Source organism: Phasianus colchicus, chromosome 2, assembly GCF_987193195.1.
Source record: "Phasianus colchicus chromosome 2, bPhaCol1.hap1.1, whole genome shotgun sequence".
Taxonomy (NCBI): domain Eukaryota; kingdom Metazoa; phylum Chordata; class Aves; order Galliformes; family Phasianidae; genus Phasianus; species Phasianus colchicus.
The window spans coordinates 41,500,461-41,521,970 of NC_143437.1; the positions used below are offsets into that span (position 1 = coordinate 41,500,461).

The 21,510-nt window shown below is 37.2% G+C and overlaps 1 protein-coding gene across 7 annotated transcripts in view; it reads right to left on the reverse strand.

Moving 5' to 3' along the window:
- The window catches only part of SMOC2 (SPARC related modular calcium binding 2), a 134,531-nt gene that overhangs the window by 19,838 nt on the left and 93,183 nt on the right, over window positions 1–21,510 (reverse strand). For all 7 annotated transcript variants that reach the window (XM_090135468.1, XM_090135467.1, XM_090135472.1 and 4 more), the window contains one exon: window positions 17,487–17,569. In XM_090135468.1, the coding sequence (XP_089991594.1) occupies window positions 17,487–17,569 (83 nt within the window). The remainder of the gene's footprint in view (window positions 1–17,486; window positions 17,570–21,510) is intronic.

Sequence of the window (21,510 nt, forward strand, 5' to 3'; positions counted from 1 at the left end):
ATTTTGCTGTTGAATAAAGGAGTTCAAATTTTGGTTAAGTTATAGGCACAGGCAGTTAATTCCTACTTGTCTCCAAATTACAGATGTTTACTAATGGAATGTGCTAAAGTACTTTCTGAAAGGGAAAACAAATCCATGACAGGAAACGACTTGTGCCTATGTACAGGAACATGAATCCTTAGTTAAATAAAAAATACATTTGCAAACAAACATTTCATTTAATAAACGCATCCATAAATATATTATGACTGAAAACAGGTTCACTCATGAGCATCATCTGAGATATAAGGGATACAAGTTACCTCTCTCTTTCTGTGCATTTAGACAGCTCAGGTTTAATAGACTCATTCATTTAATAGTTTTATGATAAGAAATGCATGCTTCTAATATAAACCAGAGTTTTCTGACCTGTTTCACAGGGTGACTTTCCTTGGGCCGACTGCAAAGAATCAGAGCAGTGTGTATCTGCTCACATTCCTCCTTCCCCCTCCAGCCTTCCTCATGAGGTGACTATCAAGTGAAGCCTGCCCACAAGATACCCCACAGCTGGAGATGAACGAGAGCTAGCAACAATAAAGCATTCACCCAGATGCTTGACTAGGTCTCCAAGCTTAACACACAAGCAGTTTAAGAATTTGACAAAACAAGGTTTCACTGTAGAATAAACCATACCGTTTTTACTCTCCCAGAAGACTTCAGCTTTCCCAAATAACCCTAGCTTCACCAAGCCACCTGCCTGTGTCAGGGAAATTAATGAACTTCGAAAGTAAAACCAACTCAAGATGAACAGTGAGCCCTGTTAATCCAAGCATCGGAAATGCCAGCACTACAGCAATGAGACTTCTTTTTTTTACCAAGCTATACAGGGAGCTGTAAATTAAAGCCTGATTTCTGTACCGTACATATCCAGCCACTGCACTGCACATTAATCTCTTTCCTTGATTCATGTGCCAACTTTTCAGTAAGGTTGTATGATGCATGCCTCGAACCACAAATTTGGCACTAAAAGAACTATGCACTCTTTTAATACTGGGGTCAAAATATGTATCTCAAGAAATTGATTTTTTATAGGAACTTCAAATGTGTAGATTTTTTTCGTAATCCCAACTGAAAAACACATTTAGTGAACAAAATCATAGATATAAATCCTGCACAGCTCACAGACATCACAAACTGGGCTTGTAAACACATGAGACACAGATGTGGCTCAGTTTGCCTTGATTTTTTAATCATAAAACAAAAACGAAGGAAAAAGAAGCACATCAGACAAAGGATGAAGTCAGCATTCTGTCAAGGAAAGTGGACAGTTGGAACAGAGAACATGAATTTAAACAGTTCATTACAAGTTGGCATTGTAGTGTTTGTGAAGAAAATAAACTTAGGCCAGCTTGAGATAGGAGAACATGGGAATTTCATGAAAAAAAAAAAATAGAGTTTAAAAAAAAAGAAATCCGGAAACAAAAGTAATTTCCTTTTACCTGAGGGACTAGCTTTCTTTGATTCAGTAGGAACCAGACTAAGTTAAATCAGAGAAAAACAATTCCCTTCAAAATATGACACTGTGTTTGTATATCAAATATCAATTATTTTTATCCATGACTGGTTCAAATCAATATAGCATTATCAATGACATTCAGAGCATGAACTCTCTGTAGGTGCTGTTTATGTAGTTTAGATAATCAGCCTCTGCAGCCCAGCTGGTCTTCTAATTATACTGCACAAGCATATCCAAAAACTTGGATTCCACTAAATGATTAAGGAGGAAGAGAGATGTTTACCCAAAATTAATAGTTAGCTAAGTGTCTTGGCTTGTCAGGGGAAAAAAGAAAAAATCATACTGTATACAGAATGCAGTCCTTTGAAATATATCCAGCATAAGATGCACCAACTGTATTTTTTTCAGAAGGAACCTTCCTACTTTTCCAAGAGAAAAGATGTTGAGACTATTGTAAGGGCTGGAAAGTTAATTTTTCTCTCACGCTAGAATACACTTCAGTTTTTTAATAGGTCTGCATGAGAAATCTGAAAAGTAAGTATGCAAAGCTAGTACAAAGGGATGAAGAGTGTGGCCCTAACAGCCATTTTGATCAGTACACGGTAAACCAGCGCTTAACGCTTCTGGAATGATTTGAAATCATTGATAAATGTGGATATTCCCAAGCTGTACACCATGTATGTAGTGAGCATGACGTCACCTGAGGATGCTGAGCTCACTGACAGAGCATAGCATGGCTGTCCCCACCACAAGAGGAATGTGTCACACAACATTTAGTGAAACAATGTAGGCAAATAATGTGCCTACAGGAAAGGTAGGCCGAAGCAGTCCCCTTCTCATAAGGGAATAGTTTAAAACCCTTACAGGTTTCATCCACCAGATCTTCCCCCTGGCCCACATTCGTGCCCGAGCAAGCTGAACTCTACCACGTTTGGAAGGAATTGAAAAAATACATCTCAGCACAGGCTCTCCAGAGTCTGGTGTTTGAGCCACTCTGCTCTGCAGTGGAGGAGCGGAAATGGAGGAATGCCCTCCATGTGGATTTCTGGAGAGTAGAAGGCATGACACTCACGTTCCAAGTCCCAGCAATACCGTCCAGGAAAAGCTGGTGTTCATGTGAAATACATGGATTGTAACACAATTCTGGAAACCTCCTGACAGCCCTTGCCAATGAACCTCATTTATTTCTTCCCTTCTGTAAAACAGAAGTCTATAAAAATTCTAATGAAAATATCAGAGTTCTCCACTTCATAACCAAGTCCTTTGTACAGACTTGCAGGTATACTATTGCGGTTAACAACTGTCATTTATACTGCTTTAAACCCTGACTAATCAAACTGTCTATGGTGAGATTACTGTCAATTCAAAGCAAGGAATTAGAAGTAGATTCTGAATTACATATTTGTATTACAGATTAAGTAAAATAAAGTTTCTTTACAGCAAGCAACTGCCAAACATGCCAATAAACTACTATTTGCTAAGTCAATTACAAGCAATTTTCAAGTAGCTATCCTTATAATCATCTGGATGTTATGAACTAATGCTGGAGGTTTTTTAGCACTATATTCATCTACTAATTTCTCTAATTTGTCATAAAATTGCACTCAACAAAACAAAAAATCCTGAGAGCAAAACCTCTGATTTCTTAAAGTCAACCTGAATGATGCTAAAGAAAATTCTAATTAGTTTATCTGAAGTGTGTCAGAACTGTAAATAATAGCAGAAATAGTATGCAGCTTACAGAACATTCAAGATACATGACAAGATTCTTCACTGACACAACTCCAACCTAAGCGTAAGTAGAGCCATTTCATAGGAGGGTGAGCTGAGATGTATGGGACAATATGTGTGCATGCACATGAAGACATTAGTATAGATATAGATTTAAATTTAGCACTATGTAAACTATCATATAGAGGGTTTTAACCTGCATAAATCAGAATCACATTACTGCTGAAATTGCTGTGGTGAAATTACAAGCGCATATCACCCCAAAGAAATGCCAGTAGAAATGTTACACCCCAAAGTGCCTTCAAAAATGGTGTACAAGCCACATGTGTTTGGGGAAGAAAAAGGAAAAAAAAATCCAGAACTCTCTTGCATAAATCTCTTAGAGAGCTTTAAAACATTTTATTAGGAATACTTCTGTATCCTTCCAGCTCTTCCTCTAGTACTGTGAATTTGCCTATGCAGAGCTCAGTGGGAGAAAAAAAAATAAAACTAATAAAATACCTCTCTAATTATCTCAAAATTGACTTTCTTTATTCAAATGGATCGAGTACCAGATATTCTGAAAAATTTCCAAGGGTGGAAACGTGCTGCATATCTTAATGGAGTGCCAGGAATCTTCTCTTTGCAGTGCTTCAAAGACCTTATTTCATGACTATTTAAAGGTAACCTCTCTGAACTTAAATTGTGGGATGGAAATCTCCACCATACATGGAATAGTAACTCCTTTTAGCCACTGGTTATTTTTTAAGTGCACACATATACACACACATACATAACTAATGCAGCTTTCTAGGATGCTTTCCTGCTTGAAATGTTGAAAATTCAGAGACACAAGAATAATGGCAGAAGGTGAGATTGTATAGTGAACATCAAAAGCAATTTGTCACTTAAATTCAAAATGTAGCATATTTTTTCACCACAATTCAGATAACACATAATACAGGTAAAATATACAAATGACCGTACCAATCAATAACTATACCTAGATGTTGCTTACTTCATCAGTTAGCTAATTTTTTCAGATTTCAGGTTGTATTTCTGTGACTAATTCTGCCAACATCTAGTAAACATTTTCTCTTATTAACTGTGGATAAGTACAGAACCTACAAACTCTTTTCTTATTGGTACTTCTCCCTGTTTCAATGTTCACAGTATAGAAGGTTCTATAGCGATGAATAAATCATAAATAAAATGCTGATGAATATTCACTCTGATTTTTGAATCGGTTTCATTTGATAACCTTTACTTTGCATTTGTTTTGCTGCTTTCCAAAGCCAATTTCAAGTTGCATGTCTAACCTACAAATTTATGTACTTAAAATTCAGATTTGTAAGGGTGGATTCTGTAAATGGTACCCAATAACTGAAAAATGCTAACTTTCCACTGGCTTTGAGAGCCTGCATCTCATTTAGCAATCAAGAGACTATACAGAATGCAGAATACTAAGGGTTATGGAACCAACATAAACCATCCTACAAACTCTTATGCCTAGGCTTAACTTTATAACCACATGTAAAGGTTCCTTTGATTTTAACAGGACTAATCACAACAAGAATGTGAGTAAGTGTTTGCAGGATCAGGGTTCAGCAGGTCATGAATTGTATTGTAGGAATATTTACAGTAAATTGCTTGTGGATGACTTACAGAGCAAGAGTTTTTACTAGAAGACATTTCTAGATAGCAAACAAATTCTAGAACTTACAAGCATAAAGGGCAATATTCATGAATACTTTATTTCCCCAAATTATTCATGGCTTTCTGCCAAATGCCAACACCAGGAATCTATGAACAGTAGCACTCCTGCTGAGCTATAGAGAAGCAAATTTCTGAATCTTGTGAAGCGTTCTGAACCCTTGAAAGAATTCCCAGATGTTTTTACGGAATAACTTTATTTTCTCTTCAGGGGCTCTCAGTTGCAGGAGCCTACAAGTTGTACTGAACACAAGGAATAACATCATGTATTTGAAACCAGTGAGAGTCTTGTATACACATCATTCTTTGTGAACAAGAGTATTTGTTATACATCTCTTCACTGAGTCCAAAGAAATGTATTCTGTGCAGTCTAAATACCTGATGCAAAAAGGGATCTGGTTGAAAGCCAGCTGGCTTAAGCTCAGCCAGCGTGAAACAGAGGTGACACATGTTGGCAGACTGAAGCACTTTGAGGAACTTTCTGGCAGGAACTTTCTCTCCCTCTTCAACTGATGGCATTTGTCCATCCATTGTCCAAGTGGCTTTGCAATCAACTACACTGTAAAATTTCCAAAGATCATCTTGTTGTTCCTTGTTTGTACAGTGCCCAGAACACTGGGATCCCAGACTACACAAGAGTCCCTATAAAATAGTGCAAAACCAATAAATAACCGCTCTAAGCACGCAGTTTTCCCAAGCTCTTGTTTGTTCCCACATTCTTCATATTAGTGCAGGTATGCCTTCTTTTATCTGTGTCTGTTTCACGACTCGCAGCACTTCCTTACCAAGATACATGTAGAGTCAATCATGCCTTTGTTCCTGCATGACTTGGAGAACATAACTTTTGGACCTCAGCTGGAAACTCTACCTTAAGTCTGATATTTTACTTTCTAAAATAAATCCTTAGTGAGAACACGCAACACTTACATTGTCCCTTGTGCTCGGGACCAGTCCCACTTTCAGGAGAGCTCAGGATGTGAGTTACCATTTACAAATTCATGTCTAGTCTATGCCACAGGAACTAAGCGTGCTTGTTCTCAGTGGTCCATTGTGATACTTCAGGTAGTTTTAGAGACATCTATCAAGGGGATATCAACTATTGTTGATATCCTATTTCTGGACCAGTGAGTTAGTAAGTAGTCTTCTTCCATTACTACTATGGTCTATAAATAATCTCCATCAGACTGGATGCAGCTTACAGAGTTATCTTGAGTTATCAATAAACTTTGAAATTGATAGATATTCATGTACTGTTTTATTCTATAATCTGTCACTGGTCTTCCCAGGCAAGTCATGCTAGTATCTAGAAAACACGCACACTGAAAACACTCTTGGTCAGAATCAGCTTTCTCCACAAAAGCAAGTGAACAGAAATATTCATGCAGCAGGCTAGAATCTAAATATTTTCCTTAGCAAATATACATACTGATGTGAGATCAGAGTGTGAACAGCTTTGACTTCATCTTGCGCATTTTCCTTGTCATGCAAGATGAGCTCATTTGCCTGACACTTTCAGTCATTACTCAGCAGCCAAAACTGAGGTCATTTCTGTATTATGCATTAAATTACACAGAATGTTATGAATTGGGAAGCCTTGTAATGGCTTGATATTTCACAAGCCCTAACCTCATAACTTTGCCTGGATTGCAAAAAGTCATTGTTTGATACAAAACACAGAATTACTAGGTTTATTATCAATAGAGGGTATTTGCAAAGTTTTTGAGAACTGAAAATCCCATTAAACATACTGGGAATGAAATACTCATTTTGTTTCAAAACTGGAACACTTTTCCAAGTGATTAAATGTGAGGAATAAATAGCTAATCTTTACTGGCCCTTCTTGAAAATATAACTGCAGATATACATCCATTCAGAAACAAAAATATTTATTTCTCCCTGTCTACAGATTAAGCATGAGGTTATTTCTGCCAGGTAATCAAGGAGGTCTTGTATCCAAATATGAAAACAAAACAGTGCAAGATATCCATTTTGCAGGGAACGGCCTTAAAAATCAATGGCATGTTTTTATTCAGTATATACTCTATCAGATGGAAAAGGAGAAGGCCCATACCATGCTTCTTAAAGGAAATAATGTCTTATTATGTGTCTGTGATGATAGGGCTCAAGTGTCATCTTTCAATATGATTACAGTCCTGGCAGACTAAAAGGTTTTTGCCTTTTTCATTCAGTGTTTTCCTGCTATCTCTCAGATTGCAAGATGATAAGGATTACAGACATTCTGGCAGAAAACACTGAGATTATACTACATCAATCTTTCTCTCTTCCTGCGTTGTTTTTTTCCTACTTTTCACCCCAAAACAGCAATCTAGTTGCCCCTAATTTTAATGAGATACCTCTCCCACATCTTCACTCTACCAGAAATTATGTATTTTTTTTAATGCATTTCTTGAAGCTTAGCAGCATTAGGAAGACAGCGTCAAAGTTTGTTCAGTCACAGCAAATATTTTAATCCCTTTCAGGTTCCAGTATGATCAAAGGTTCACTCTGCTTATGTCAGGATTTTACACAGGGCACTGACAATACCTCTGTATCTATGGTCATGTATTTACAAGCAGCTTTTTTAAAAGGATCTGAGGTGTTTACATTCTAAATTACAGACTTCTTCTAAAAGACAAGAACTACCTTGGGTTGATCCATATTTTTTTCTGCATAGCCCTTGCTAAAAGAAATAAAGCCGCTTAATATACACTGTTTTTCAGCCCAGATATTAGTCTTTAAGTGCTGCCTCAAAACATTTTGCAAAGCTGCATACTTTTAAGCACCTGATCATTGACAAACATCTCTTGGAATACAGAATATTTATCCATGCAGAGCTGCTTAGAACTTGTCATAAGGAAGCAGGACTGAGGAATCTACATGAAGTCCTAGTTTAAGGAGAATGAAATCCAGGACTTCATTAGACTAAATTTCAGCAGGACATTAGTCATTACTCCCCATCTCACAGCTCCATTAAGTGCAGGAGGCTCTATATACCCACAAGTTTACATCCTCAATAGAAATAAACAAACACAGCATCATCACTGTCAGTGTAACTTTTCAGATATGCACTTGGATTTAGGGAAGGCATTTCTAGGGGAAAGCATTCTCTCAAACATAATTTGGCCCAGAAGACAATAATGACAATCAGAATTTCGTGTGGAGAATGCTGGTGCAAAGGCAATGTTTGTACAACATCTGGGTGACAGGCTCCCAGGAGAGCAGCCAGACACAGAACACTCTCCGTCTCTGGACATGTGTCCCATGCCAGGGACCTTCTCAGCTCACACCAAAGGCAGACTGGAGTGGCACAGAGCAGTACAGAAGGCAAGGTCGTTGCACTTAACAAGGGATTTGACTGGAAAGGGAGGATAGCAACAAGAGAGGTGAGAAACAGGATTTGTGTTCCTTGGCATAGGCTCCAGCATTTTTTTAATGCTGAGAAGCAAATGAAGTCAGTGTTTGTTAGTTCTAATATAGCCCCTTAAAATAAACATTAAATTATAGGGTAATATTAAATAAAGCTATGAATGAAATGCTATTGCTGAGCCAGTAGCATCACCTCTGATTAGCCAACTTTTCTTTTTCGCTAGTTGTGACACAGCTGTGTCTTTCACTGCTGCTGTGCTAGAGCTCAAATGCTTTCACTGTAATTTTTTTTGGACAAACATGAACATAACTGGAAACTACAGCAGCTCTTGAGTTATCTGTTTGAGCCTTTTTTTCCCCCCAGTATTAGTATTTATTATTTTTTCGGTTGAGGGGAAGATATTCTTTTGTTAAGAAATAAAGACAAATTTAGGTAAGAAAAAAAAAATGTAAAATACTGTAACTAGACCATTAGTAATTATAGACAGGAGGAGATGTACAGAAGGGAGTGTGCAGGAAATAAATGTGATTTGCAGAGCCTTGAAAAATAACTTACAGGCTTTCTTTCCTCTGGAGCAAAGCTGCTTACTGGGAGACTATATGCTATAATCATGTAGTCTGACAAAAGGGTAACAATATGGAAGCTACTAAAAAGCCCAAGCAAACTGTTATAGGTTACAGAGACAGAGTGTTCAGCTGTTCTGAAGCTATTGTACTGTTCCCTGGAAATATAGGGCTTACTGCTGCAGACCTCTGTTTTCAAAGGTTTTACCAATAGATGCACGTGGTTGTTAAAAAACCCTGCCTTAGCCCAACATCCTCCCCAGGCCACCACTGCTCATTACTAAATAGCTCTATTACAGTGTGGGCATCCTTACTCAGCCAGTGCTTGCAACATCAGTCTGTGCTTTGTGTACCTCCCTCATCCCATCCACCAAGTGCTCTGGTGATGCATGAAGCTTACTGCTGTGCAGACATGCAGATTTCCTCTTCACCATCCACTTCTTTGCCCAGTGTGCATCCCTCACAGCAATTGCTTCAGGCTTCTAGCACAGGATAATGTAATGGACTTGGATACATGGAAAGAGCCCTTCACTTCTCACTAACCTGTATGAAGTCAGTGGTATTGGAAAGATATTCAGACATTCAAGAAAGCAGACAGATGGAAAGTTGGGCTCCCTCCTGCAGCTCCACAACTCAGAGAAGAGAGCTAGTGCTTTAGAAGGAAAAACAGTCATTGACCTCCTCCCCCAGCATCAGGGAGCTGAGGAGGAACAAACCTGGCCCTACAGCACCCATCTCCACCTCAAAGTCAAGGCTCACCTCTCCTATCCTTGTTGCAGGTGCAGCTAAGCTGCAGGCGGACTCTTTTCTTTAACCATGTAACATGGTTTCATGGTTCTGCCATTGCTGCTGTGGACATATGCACCAGCTTTGCATTAACTACTTAGGGATCCAGCACTTAAATGCATGTGTCTTCTCAGTGGAGTGCCTTTTTGGCAAGTGTCTCTTGGTAAATAAAGCCATACAGAGCTCAGGACAAGAGTAGCACACTCAGCCAAAACTGACAGAAACTTCAAATGTTTTTATTTTTACTTTTAAACTTCAGAAGAGGCAACTTAGAGTTTTAATACTCAATAATAGAAATGGATACTTTCAATATTAGCTCATCCAGCCCAAAAGCTGGTTACGGAATAAAAATGTAATCCCTTTAAATCACAGGTCAGTGGAGAATGCTACATACCAACAGACTTAACAACGTGGAACTCATGGGAAGGCAGGTGTACATATATAATCTGTATTATGATCAGAAAAACTCAATTAGGTAATTGATACTTTTAAAAGCAAGCAAATTTTTAGTCATTCACGCATTCAAGAATGTGTGGTAAGTTATTTTATCCTTGGTGTCAGTGCTGGTGCTACCTCCAAAGGGGAAGCAGAGAGCAGTCTGAAACTACAGTAAAAAAGATAGGTAGGCTGGTGCTGGGAAACTCCCTAAGGTTCTGGTGATCAGAGGTAGAGCAGCTGTAACAGTATAGTGGAACATACCTGCAAAGGAAAAGCAGTTAAGTCTCTATTGCTTTCTTTCTTTAAGGGCTGCTATTGAAGTAAGTCACTTTATATGATGGCTGTTTGGCTGCAGGTCTTGCATCATTGTGGTTTGGACTTTTCCAATTATTTCTCTTTAACTTTGGAAAAAAGAAGATGTGGTGCCAACAACCAAAAGCAAACTGTAGTTATCCACACACAAATCACCCATAACTTAAATCACGAGGTTTGCTCCACAAAGTATAAACTGTTCAAGTCAGTGCTGAATATCCCGTCTGAACAGAAAATGAAGCCATTTCAACAGGAAGAAAACTAAGCAGTTAGAATAATTGCCTTTCTCTTAAGTAAAACACAAATGCAAAATAAATGATAGGAGTTATATCAGGAGCTCTCATGCATGACTTTGGGAGAAAATAGGAGCTGCTTGAATGCCAAAGTTAAACTAACTTATGAAGATCTATAGGAGAGAATAACAACTGAGAACTGAGTCACTAGAAGGCACTGAAACAAGAAAACACCCTAAATTCAAATGAAATGTAGAGTTTTAAGGGATTTTTCTTTTTTATAAGTTGACTGATTGTGCAAGAGATGTGCATGAGGAAATCTAAATAAGTAAAATGCAAAGATTCATAGCATGCCTTCAAATGTAGACCAGCAAAGTAGAAATACAGTGATAATCCTCAGCTCTGGATGTAAACCAGTTTTTTCAGCTTTGGGTTGCAAGCAGGAAGGGCAGTGATCCATACTCTTTGTTCAAGCTGAGACTTCAAAATCTGTCTCATAGAGGCTAAGCAAACATGGCCATTTTGCTAAATTGGATCCTTTCTGTGTCACTGAATAAACCCAAACTACTGAAAATGGAAACCTTTCACACATTTAATTCAATGCTTTTACGCCCCCCCCAAATACTCATCTTTTTAGATAAATGCTCTACAATCAAAAAATATAATGAGAATCATATGAAGTGAGACCTCTTGGAGATCGTGAAGAGTGCAGGAAAGATGAAGTAAAACTGAAATACTGATCTTATTTCACAAGTAGAAATCTGCAGCAACTTCAGTGCAAGTGCTGCATTTTACTGGATTCTGTCTGAGTTAATTGAGAACTGCTTCTCAGGAAAAGAAAACGTTTAGTGGTGAAGAATGCTACTATTTTGAGAAGCGTCCCTTTTTCAAAAAGGCACACTTTCAGGACTTTCAGTATATGGACTTACTGAGTCTGTATATTCACCCAAGTCAGTAGATAGTATTACATTTCAGTTTTACAGTTTCCCCTCCCAAATTATCCCTTTGTATGAGAGGAAGTATCACAACCATAGGAACTTTAAAAGACAAGTTCTCCAAAAAAAAAAAAAAAAAAGAAGAAGAAATTTAAACAAACTGAAATGAAAGATAAACAAAATTAATGGTCTGACATAAAACCACAAAACCATAGAAACCCAGTTAAGTCTGAAAAACCAGCTTGACACTGCGTCCCTGTTTCAAGCTATCATGTCTTTCACTCATTTGGATTTCTTTATTTTTGGCTCACAAACAGATAATTGTACTTATAATTAAAGAAAGTTGTGCTGGCAAAATCACATTCCCCATAATACTCCTCACATTCTTGATAATAAGAATTGTATTACAGGGGAAAAATAAAAATAAAAAGCAAAAATTCTCAGGTCGAGTAACAATACAAAAGCCTTGAACTATACAAAAGATTATCCAAAGTTTCTCTGGCCCTCACACACAGTGGAGTTTAAAACAGATCCTTCTTGCATTTGATGCATACTTTTTCAATAAGAAAAAGAACTGCCCTTGAGGCAAAATAGCTGAATGGTCTGGCGCTGTCCCAGTATGCTATCATGTCTTGCTCTCTTACATATCAAGTCCCTTTCCTCCAGGTTGCTGAGAACACACACACTCCAGGGACTTTCGCAAAACAATTCACTGAGTGTAGGAAAAAATATCTTTAAAAAAAATTAAAGTTTTGTTTCATCTTTTTCTCATTCTTTTCTAGTTCTTGTGTTTGCATACATTTTAATAACATATTTATTATACAAGTAAAGGAGTATAATCTATGAATATAAATAATCTATACAATTAATTTAAATATAAAGAATATTTTTTATATATATATATATATACATATATTGAAAGTGTACACTCAAAAGTGTTTTTACTGACAGGGGCAAACAAAATTTGCAGACTACTGATCTAAGGTCCCTCTATGAGGGCTTGGAAGATTTGAGAATTGCACTTCTTACAACCTAGTTGACCTCACAAATCTCTCTTTGTTCTCTTTGGAACTGCCTTCTGCAAAGCCTGGTTACAGTCAGGAGTGGTGCTGATCAGCTGTGGAGCCCACACCATCCTGACATACAGCAGCAGTCATGAGCACAGTCTCAAAGATTCAAGACTTCCCTGCTGGATACAGACAGATCCTTAGCAGTTAGTGAAGAAAACTCTGAAATATGTTATGTATGTAACATATGCTGTATTACACTTCTGCCTAATTTAGTTGTGCGCTTTTCTAATTTGAGGCAAACTTTATTTTGGAATAAGCAGCCTACATGGAACTTACGTGCCCATTGAATCCCAGGGAACTGCAAAGTTTGATAGAATGACTGGATTAGGAAATGTATTATTAAGAATTTTGAAATAAATAGCAACATATATTATAACTCCCAATATATGCAATCCCCTTCTGTGCCCTAGGAGCGACCACCCCATACACACAGGAAAGTCTCACAGGTAGTTTTACATGAAATTTATATCAGGATTTTCCTTATTTTCTGGCAATACCCAATGTCTTCTCTCTAGCGAGTGCATCACATTACTAAATTCAGTAGAGAAATTAAATACCAGATGATCTAAAGTAAATTTTAAAAATATTTTAAAATATTTTTTTGATTTTTTTTCTCTGAAAAAATCATCAGCCTCACATAGTCACTAAAATGATGCTTCTCTGAGATTATTCTGACCTATTAAAAGCTATATAATACGTATAATTCTTTCGCCCATAGACCCAGACTGAAAAGATACAGATCCAAGAACTAATATTTCCTGAGCAATGATTAATGACTTTGTGAAAGACACAGTGGCACCTATACCTCATTCAATCATCCACAGGGTTAGCTTTAACTAGCCTTCATGCTTTACCCTTTTAAATATTTGCAACTGGCTTGTGCAGAAAACTCAATTTCATTTTAACATGCCAGTTATGCAAAAGTCTGAAATAAAGCATTCAAGGCACTACAGAAGACTATGTCAGTTCATCACTGGGCTTCCATTTTACTGTATAACACAGTGGTGAACAAAAGGTCAAAATAGGAATGTTTGAAAACTCTCTCTGTGAGAAAGGAAAAAATCTACTTTCCCTAGTTTGCGACATTCACTGGACTCCTTTTTGGGTTCATTTTCATTATCTCAGAATAACTGGTTTCTAAGCAGGACCAAAACCACAAGTAACCTCAGAAAAATGCTTTGGCCTTAAAAAAAAAAAAAAAAAAAAAAAAAAAAAAAAAAGGACTAGAAACCTTATGGGAAGAATTATTATTATATAACCTCCAGTCCAATCTAACAGATACAGGTGGCTTGGATCATTCTTAAAAACATTAGATTAGCCTTCAATGTCAGATGCTTTATATTATGTTACCCTCGGGATGTGAGGATATACTCTTAGCACAGTTTAAATCAGTGGGAATTTTGCCATGGACTATAATGGGCCCTTACTTTCTACAATTTTGCCTTAACAAGATATCAGTGTTTGCCAAAAACTGCATTGTGATTTATTGCAAATTATTGCTAAAAATATTTGGCTTAACATGTAGTAAGTTTGAGTTTTCAGGTGGTATAAATCAGTGTAGCTGCATAACTATGCCAATTTAATCCACCTGAGGATGTACCACTGGATCTTATCCTATTTAAGATCATCCATAGTAATAAAATAATTGTTTCAAAATCTTCCTAGTTTTACACAGCAGGCAGTCATAGTGGTTTCACCTATGGCTACTGCAATTTTGTGGGTATAAGCTGCAAATCAAGCATCAAGCAAACTCATCCTGTCGAAAATGTTATTATCTCCTGAAAGTCAGGGCAGATTGTTTTTATTTTTACTTGTTTTTATTCAATTCTGGCACCACTCAGCAATCAGGTCTTGTACTTCAGACAACTCAAATGGAAACATGCCTTTACAGCGCTGCTTACAGTAGAGAAACTTCAAGAAACAGTGGTCCATTTCTACTGAAAAGTGGACTTGCATTAACTGTATGGCTTTACCTGTTACTGGTTAAGGCTGAGTCTCATTTGTCCAAGATGCTCTTTCCACTAATACAAACTCAATTCATTTTTACTTAATGTAATGTTTGCATTTTTATGATGGTAAGAGAGAAGTTTTTCAAGTGAGTGATTATCCCTTGAGTATTTATTAGACTAGCCATGAGAGAGAGAAAAGAGAAAACCTTAAAAGAGAGAAAGAACAATAAACACCTCTAACACAGTTGTAACTGTGAAGCAAACTACTCCATCCGTTACTTCTAAAGGTATGCACTTACTCCATGCTGCCACAGAGTAGAAGAAGGAGGTTTTTCTAGCTAGCTCATAACTGTTTATGAAATTTTAGGAAATTTTGGTATTTGTCTTATTTTAAAACAACATAAAGCATTGAAAGCCAAAGATAATTTGTGGGTAAGCAATGTGAACTTGGGAGATCAAATCTGTGTTATATATAAGATAATAATATTATGAGCTCACATTGCTGTAGAGGTTTGCTAGACTAAAACTCACATAGCACAAAATACCATAAGTGGTAACAGAAAATCAAAAGACCATTGCCCAACTTTATGAAATGATCAGGAAGGAGCTTACAGCATGGAAAATTCTTGTTAATTGTTTCACTGGTAAAGTATCCCAACTTGGATAAATCTTTATTACTGCACTGTATAAAAGCACTACCAGTTTGCATAAGAAAAAGAAGTGTGAAAACTGGATGCTCCTCATTATGCCTCTTAGAAACCAGCTGCTAAATGCTTTTTCAGGCTTTTTGTTTTTGAGAAAAGGCAGAAGTAACCTACAAGCAATATCTTTTACAGAACTAAGTGCCAAATTTATTTCTTGAATTTTCACTCTCTCCTTGAGTTATACTCCCTTTGAGTGTAAGTTTTTCTCACTCAGAAAAATACACAAATGAAATCAAGTAATTATATAAGCCTGCAACTATGCAAGTGCTGTTTTGATAGAAATTGTTGGAGACAAACAGAGTACATGTGAGCATAAGCCTGATCTAATTTCCACAGAAATTAGTGGCCAGCTTTCCACTGGGTTTCATGGAGCACAGACTGTAAAATATATCCCATATTATCCCTGAACTACCTGCTAACTTCCTTTAAATTAAAGCAGCAGTAAATAACTTCAGTAAGCAAGTACTGTCTGATGAAATGATGGATAAACTTAATAAATCTGACTGTCAACAGAGCTGTATTTACCACTAAATTTTACATATATGGGGATTTATGTGGCACACATGGCTCTTGCTGAACTGTGAAGAGCTAAACAGCAAAACTGCTGGACAGGCATGTTCATCCCCCCTTTCTTAGCACAGGAAACCAAAAGGACACAACTTGCAAAGAGCAGTGAAAGTCATGCTCCAAAATTAAATTTTAGCATAAATCAGTTTTTCATCTCCTAGTATATCTGTTCAGTATCTTATGTGATAAAAGACAATGCAGTGTACCTCAATCATGCCAGCCTCTTTCCTACTATTTCTCTCATAAACTGACCATAGACTACCTGAAACCTAACCAGAGTTTCTGCCCCATTACTAGTGCCTTAGAAGACTGCTGTCTGACTGCTCTAACAGCTGGAAAACACTTTACAGTTTCCAGGCAAGATGTGTTCAGGGTAGTTTGTTTTTGTACCAAAGCTGTTCCTGAGGAAAACTATTCTGCTTCTCTTATGGTCCCAGAGGAATAGTATCTCCTCTGGCTCTTATCTTGTTTGTCTAAGTGAAGCAAATACTAGTTACCTTCTCTTTTCCATGATTTATAGTGCTGTACCTAGATAGCTTATTTCTCCTGTGTGCATCTATTTTCCCTGAACATGGATGACCAGAATAACACCCATGGTTCTGGAAAAATTAAGAAAAAAACAGGTCCATCTAAAATTGCATGAATGTTTCCTTGTCTGTCTAGAATGTGTGTTCCTGTCTTTATGTCCCATCATACCCAGACAGGTATGTTTTGGGGTCACACTTCTACATCCATTGTAATTGTACAGCTTATTGTTAGTGCTATGATTGACCTCTTTCTATGTGAAACACGATAAAATTACATATGGAATAATAACATATCATTCACATTTCTTACTTTTTATATTATCCCTCTTAAATGCATTTGTTTCATGACAGAACATTAATGTCTGCTTCATTCAAGACAAATTTCAACACTGATGGACATGTTTAATTCAGAATTATTGTGTACACATTTCTCTCAGTGATAAACTAAAATATTTCTCATAACACAGAACACCTGCTCAAATCACTTGCTTGTTTCTGATTCTTTAATACAGATGCAGTGATTCATAATTTTCCCATTGCCTGGGCATTATCACTAAAATGGGCTGTACTTTGTTATTTACATGCCTTAAAAGACCAATCCAAAAATAAAGCAAATCTGACTGCTATTGTAGCTCAGCTACCCAGAAATATGATCTCTCATGCTCTTATAAAAAGTTGTGGGGGGGGGAAATAAAAAATCTGATAAGCACCAAAGTTTATTTCAACACCCTATAAGAATTAATATTTTTCTAAGGTAAACTGAAGGTTACTCTTTGAAAACAGTAAGTCGATACATTTTTTACACTGATCTGAAGATAAAGACCAATTTACCAAGGATTTTGATCACTTCTTGGCACAGTATAAGTAAGAAAAACTGCCAGTTTCAGTAACAGCATCATAACCACTGAAAAAAAATGCACCTTGCTTTCTCTGACAACATCTTAAGATCCATATTTATTCACACTGTTTCAAAGCCAAATGCTTCATTTAGTTCCAAATCAATGCATGAATATCTAAGAGATATACTGTTTAGGTACAAGGTAATGAATTGCTTTCTAAGTTATTGCAGTGACAAAGAACTGGAATGCACGATGCTGTGTTTATCTGTTCCACTGACCTTGAAGCTGTCGTCCTTTGTACAAATCCTTTGTTTTGGTTTGGTGAGCTCTGGCACTGTTATCACATTTAGGTTGTTCATACCTAAAGAACAAACATGAAGAAAATAAAACAGCCAAGTTTAAATTAATTTACCAATAATTTTCAATACTAAATTCCAATTAAACTTGTACCTTCTTTTGTTCAGGGAAAAAAGTGGTTTCTCATTCAGAAGAGGCAATGCAAATTTATCTGCTTATTTTCCACTTACTGAAGGGAATCTGAATAATTATTATCGATTCCAAACAGATCGTTCTACAGGGAGGAAAACCAAGGAAGGAGAAAACTGTGGAGAACTGCTATAAAAAAAATCCATAATAAAAAATTTAGTCTAAAAAAAAATTTTAAAAGTGAGGCTCTCCTCAAGCCTACCAGATCAAAAAGCTATAAACAACGTAACAAATGCTGGCATCTGACACAGTACTCATGTTGTGAAACACCACAAAAGCAACTTCAAAAATCACAGCAAAGCAGGTACTGTATTTAGTTAATACTGCAGCACTAAATGCATTTACTACTGTATCCTCTCCAAAGCAAATGTTAGTTTATGTATGAAGAGCTAACCAGGAACAGCTAAGCTAGCATTTCAAACGAGGGAAGAACTGTTCAGGATTCTGGAAGGACGGGAATTGGGCTGGAATAGATTGAAATGAGTTGCGGAAAAAAATTTCATTTCCACCTGCTTCATGAATATTTGGGTTCTTCTTTCTGATAAATTTACTTAAAGCCAGATTGTTAGTCCAGTCTGTAACAAGAAACCCTACGCTATTTGTACCTTCAAAAAATAGTGACTAGAGCAACACCACTGCAATATCTTTCAAGCAAGACTGGAAGCATGGCAACATCTGCTGCTGAATTTTTTTGCTTCTTACAATCCCATGATTAACTCTTGGTGGCTTTTCACTCAGTTTGGCACTATCTCCTTCTGAGAAATGTTGTTTTTTCATTCATCTACAGTAAATTGAAGCTGCAGAATCCAGTGTATATCATTTAAGAGAAATTTCAACTCTAAGTTAAACACAGTAATGTGACTTGTGTACACGTATGTATGCGTGCTCATACATGTTAATTGAATCTAGGTTCTTTCGTATCCTGTTTGACTGCTCATCTTTGAAATGCTCTGTTCTAGCTTCCCAAAAATCAGATTTACTGAGGAACATACTAAATACTAAAATGTCTAGTCTAAATATACTAATTCAGATTTTTGGTACTAAATATTCTTTTTAAGAGCATTGAATGGTGGCTGTGTCCTGAGTTCAGGCTAGACTGCCCCAAGGAACAATATGCAAGTGTTCAGACTTTAGTTACAAGCCAGGATAGAGAAAAATATATTCTTTTCTTCCTTTGAGTGCATAATTTATTTTCACATCATCTGATGAAATTGCCCACTGGTCCACCTAATTTTGGCTACTTCAAGAATGTACAGTATTGTTTCACAGACATGGGAGAGGTACAGGAACAACAAGAATAGAAGCTGCTTTGATAGCATGACTAGGATTTAGAGACCTGATGGATGCTGACTTCAATCAGCTAAAAAGAGTGAAAGGGAAATCTCTGAGCAATATGCACTAATGCAGTATCTGGCAACCAGCCTGGCTCCTGATTAATCTGATACCTGACTATGCATTCTCCTCATCTACTTCTGTTATTGTTACTGCCTACGCTTTCTTGTCTCACCTCTTTTCTTCTACCCCTTCACCTTATATTTTTGTTAAATACAGATGTAGCTCGTCGCATACGAGCTAAATCTATTAAATCCCAATAGCTGTTAAAATGTTGTAATATGAGAAGCATACTTTTAACTCTTTAAAGCAACTCAAGAAAGATAAAGTGAATCATGAGAAATTTGCCATGATGACACAGTCACACTAGGAACTGATAAGTAAAACACACTTGCCTCAGTTTTCATTGGGAAAGAGATAGCATGTCAGAATGGAGTACTGTCAGGTTAAAAATAATGTAGTCAAAAGACCCCAATTTACTCTTCAAGAACTTTTAAAGAGAGAAAAAAAGAAAAAAAACCACCTTACACTGAGCGTGTATCAAGAGTCATCAATGGCTTCATAAAGGCTGCTTTATATCCCTGAGCAGCCTGCTTGGAGGCTTAGAGGTGTACGTAGTACTGGAGGATAGAGAGTTTCACAGGAATTCTCCACACTGGGCAAACTCATAAAGCACCTTATCCTAGAGAATCATGTGTGAATGGACGGAAGATTATTTTGCCTATGATCCTAGCTGCTCAAAGTCACAGGTGAGAAAACAAAGTCATGGCCTTGCTGAGTAAAAGGGTTGACAATCACGCTCTATGTCCAGAAAGCACTAGAAGCAAGATGGAAGAGGCCATTCTGATAAGACTTTTAGGGAGATTGTTGTTTGTACCCTTTACATGTATTACTTCATTTTAGACAAATGGATATCCTCTCTAGGCTTTCATAAAAGCCAGCTTTATATTACATTTTTATTTACTTCTTGGGCATTTTACTGCTTGTCCAACACTGCACTCCTCATTATAGAGGGAAAGACTTGCTCAGCAGATGAGGGAAGAGCAGTAGACATTGTTAATCTTAACTTTAGTGAGGTTTTTGACACTATGACTGTAATATTGTCATAAACAAACTGACGTGGACTAGATTAATGAACAGTGGGGTGGACTGAAACCTGGATCAACTGCCAGGCTCGAAGTATTATGGCCAGACAGAGAAATTCCAGCTGGGATCCAGTCACCAGCTGTGTGCTCTAGGGTTCAATAACAGAGCCACTTTTGTTTATCTCTTCAGTAATGATTAGAGTAGACATTTAGCAAGTTTTCTAATTATACAAAACCGGAAAGTGGCTGGTACACCAAGTGCGTTCTGTCATTCAGGGAAACCTCGACAAGCTAGAGAAACTGGCTAACAGGAGTATCACAAAGTTAATCAAAAGGAAATGTAAAATTCCATTACTCAAGAAGGAAAAACCCCATGACACAGCAAAGCCTAGGGCGAACCACTTAAATTACAGCTTTGCAGAAAGGACCTGGTATTTCTGTTCAGTGTTAAACTGAGTATAAGACAGCAATGTGCCCCTGCATCAAAAAAGCCCATCAGCCTTCTGGGCTACATTAGAAAAAGTATTACCAGAAAGCCAAGGGAGTGATCTTCCTTTCTGCTAACCAATGGATCCAGCCCTGGGTCCCAGAACGTGAGAGACATACACATATTGGCTTGGATCAAGAAAAGGGTAATGAAAATGGTAGAGGAATGGAGCATTTGACATAATAAGGAGAGACTGAGTAAGCCTGTTCAGAGACTGTACTGTCAGGAGAAGAGAAGGCCCAGAGAAGATGTTATCAATGTGTATACACATCTGATCATGAGAAAGTAGACTCTTTTCAATGATGTCCAGTGAATAGGCAATGGGCACAAACTGGAAATTCCATTTAAATGTAAGGGAGTTAATTCTTTTTTTTTTTTTTCCCCTTTTAAAGATGTGAGGCTGATGAAACACTGGTACAGTTGTCCAGACAAGCTGTGGAGTCTACTGAAAATATTAAAAGCCCAAGTGGATATGGGTCTTAGCAACCTGCTCTAGCTGACCCTGATTTGAGCAGTGAGCTGGTACAAGACAATTTCCAGATGTTCCTTCCAATCCAAGCTATCTATTCTGTAATAAAATGACAGTCATACAGAGAACTAAAAAGTGGAAATCCTATTGCTTCACCAGAACAAGATGATTTGGACTTAATTTAGAAAATGAGAACTAAGGCTCTACAAAATGATTTAAATTATCATTCAGTGAAGGATTATCACTAAATACAAGAAAGAGAAAAGAAACTTAGGGGTGGAGAACAAAGGAAGAGAAGAAAAAGAACATTTGAAGTCTCAGTACTGATCCTGGATTTCAGGACCAAATTTGTAATACTTAGTTTTGACAACCTATGGACCTCAGCTTGCCAGAAACAGATCACTGATAAAGTCACGTTCATTCCATCTATTACTTTAATTGGT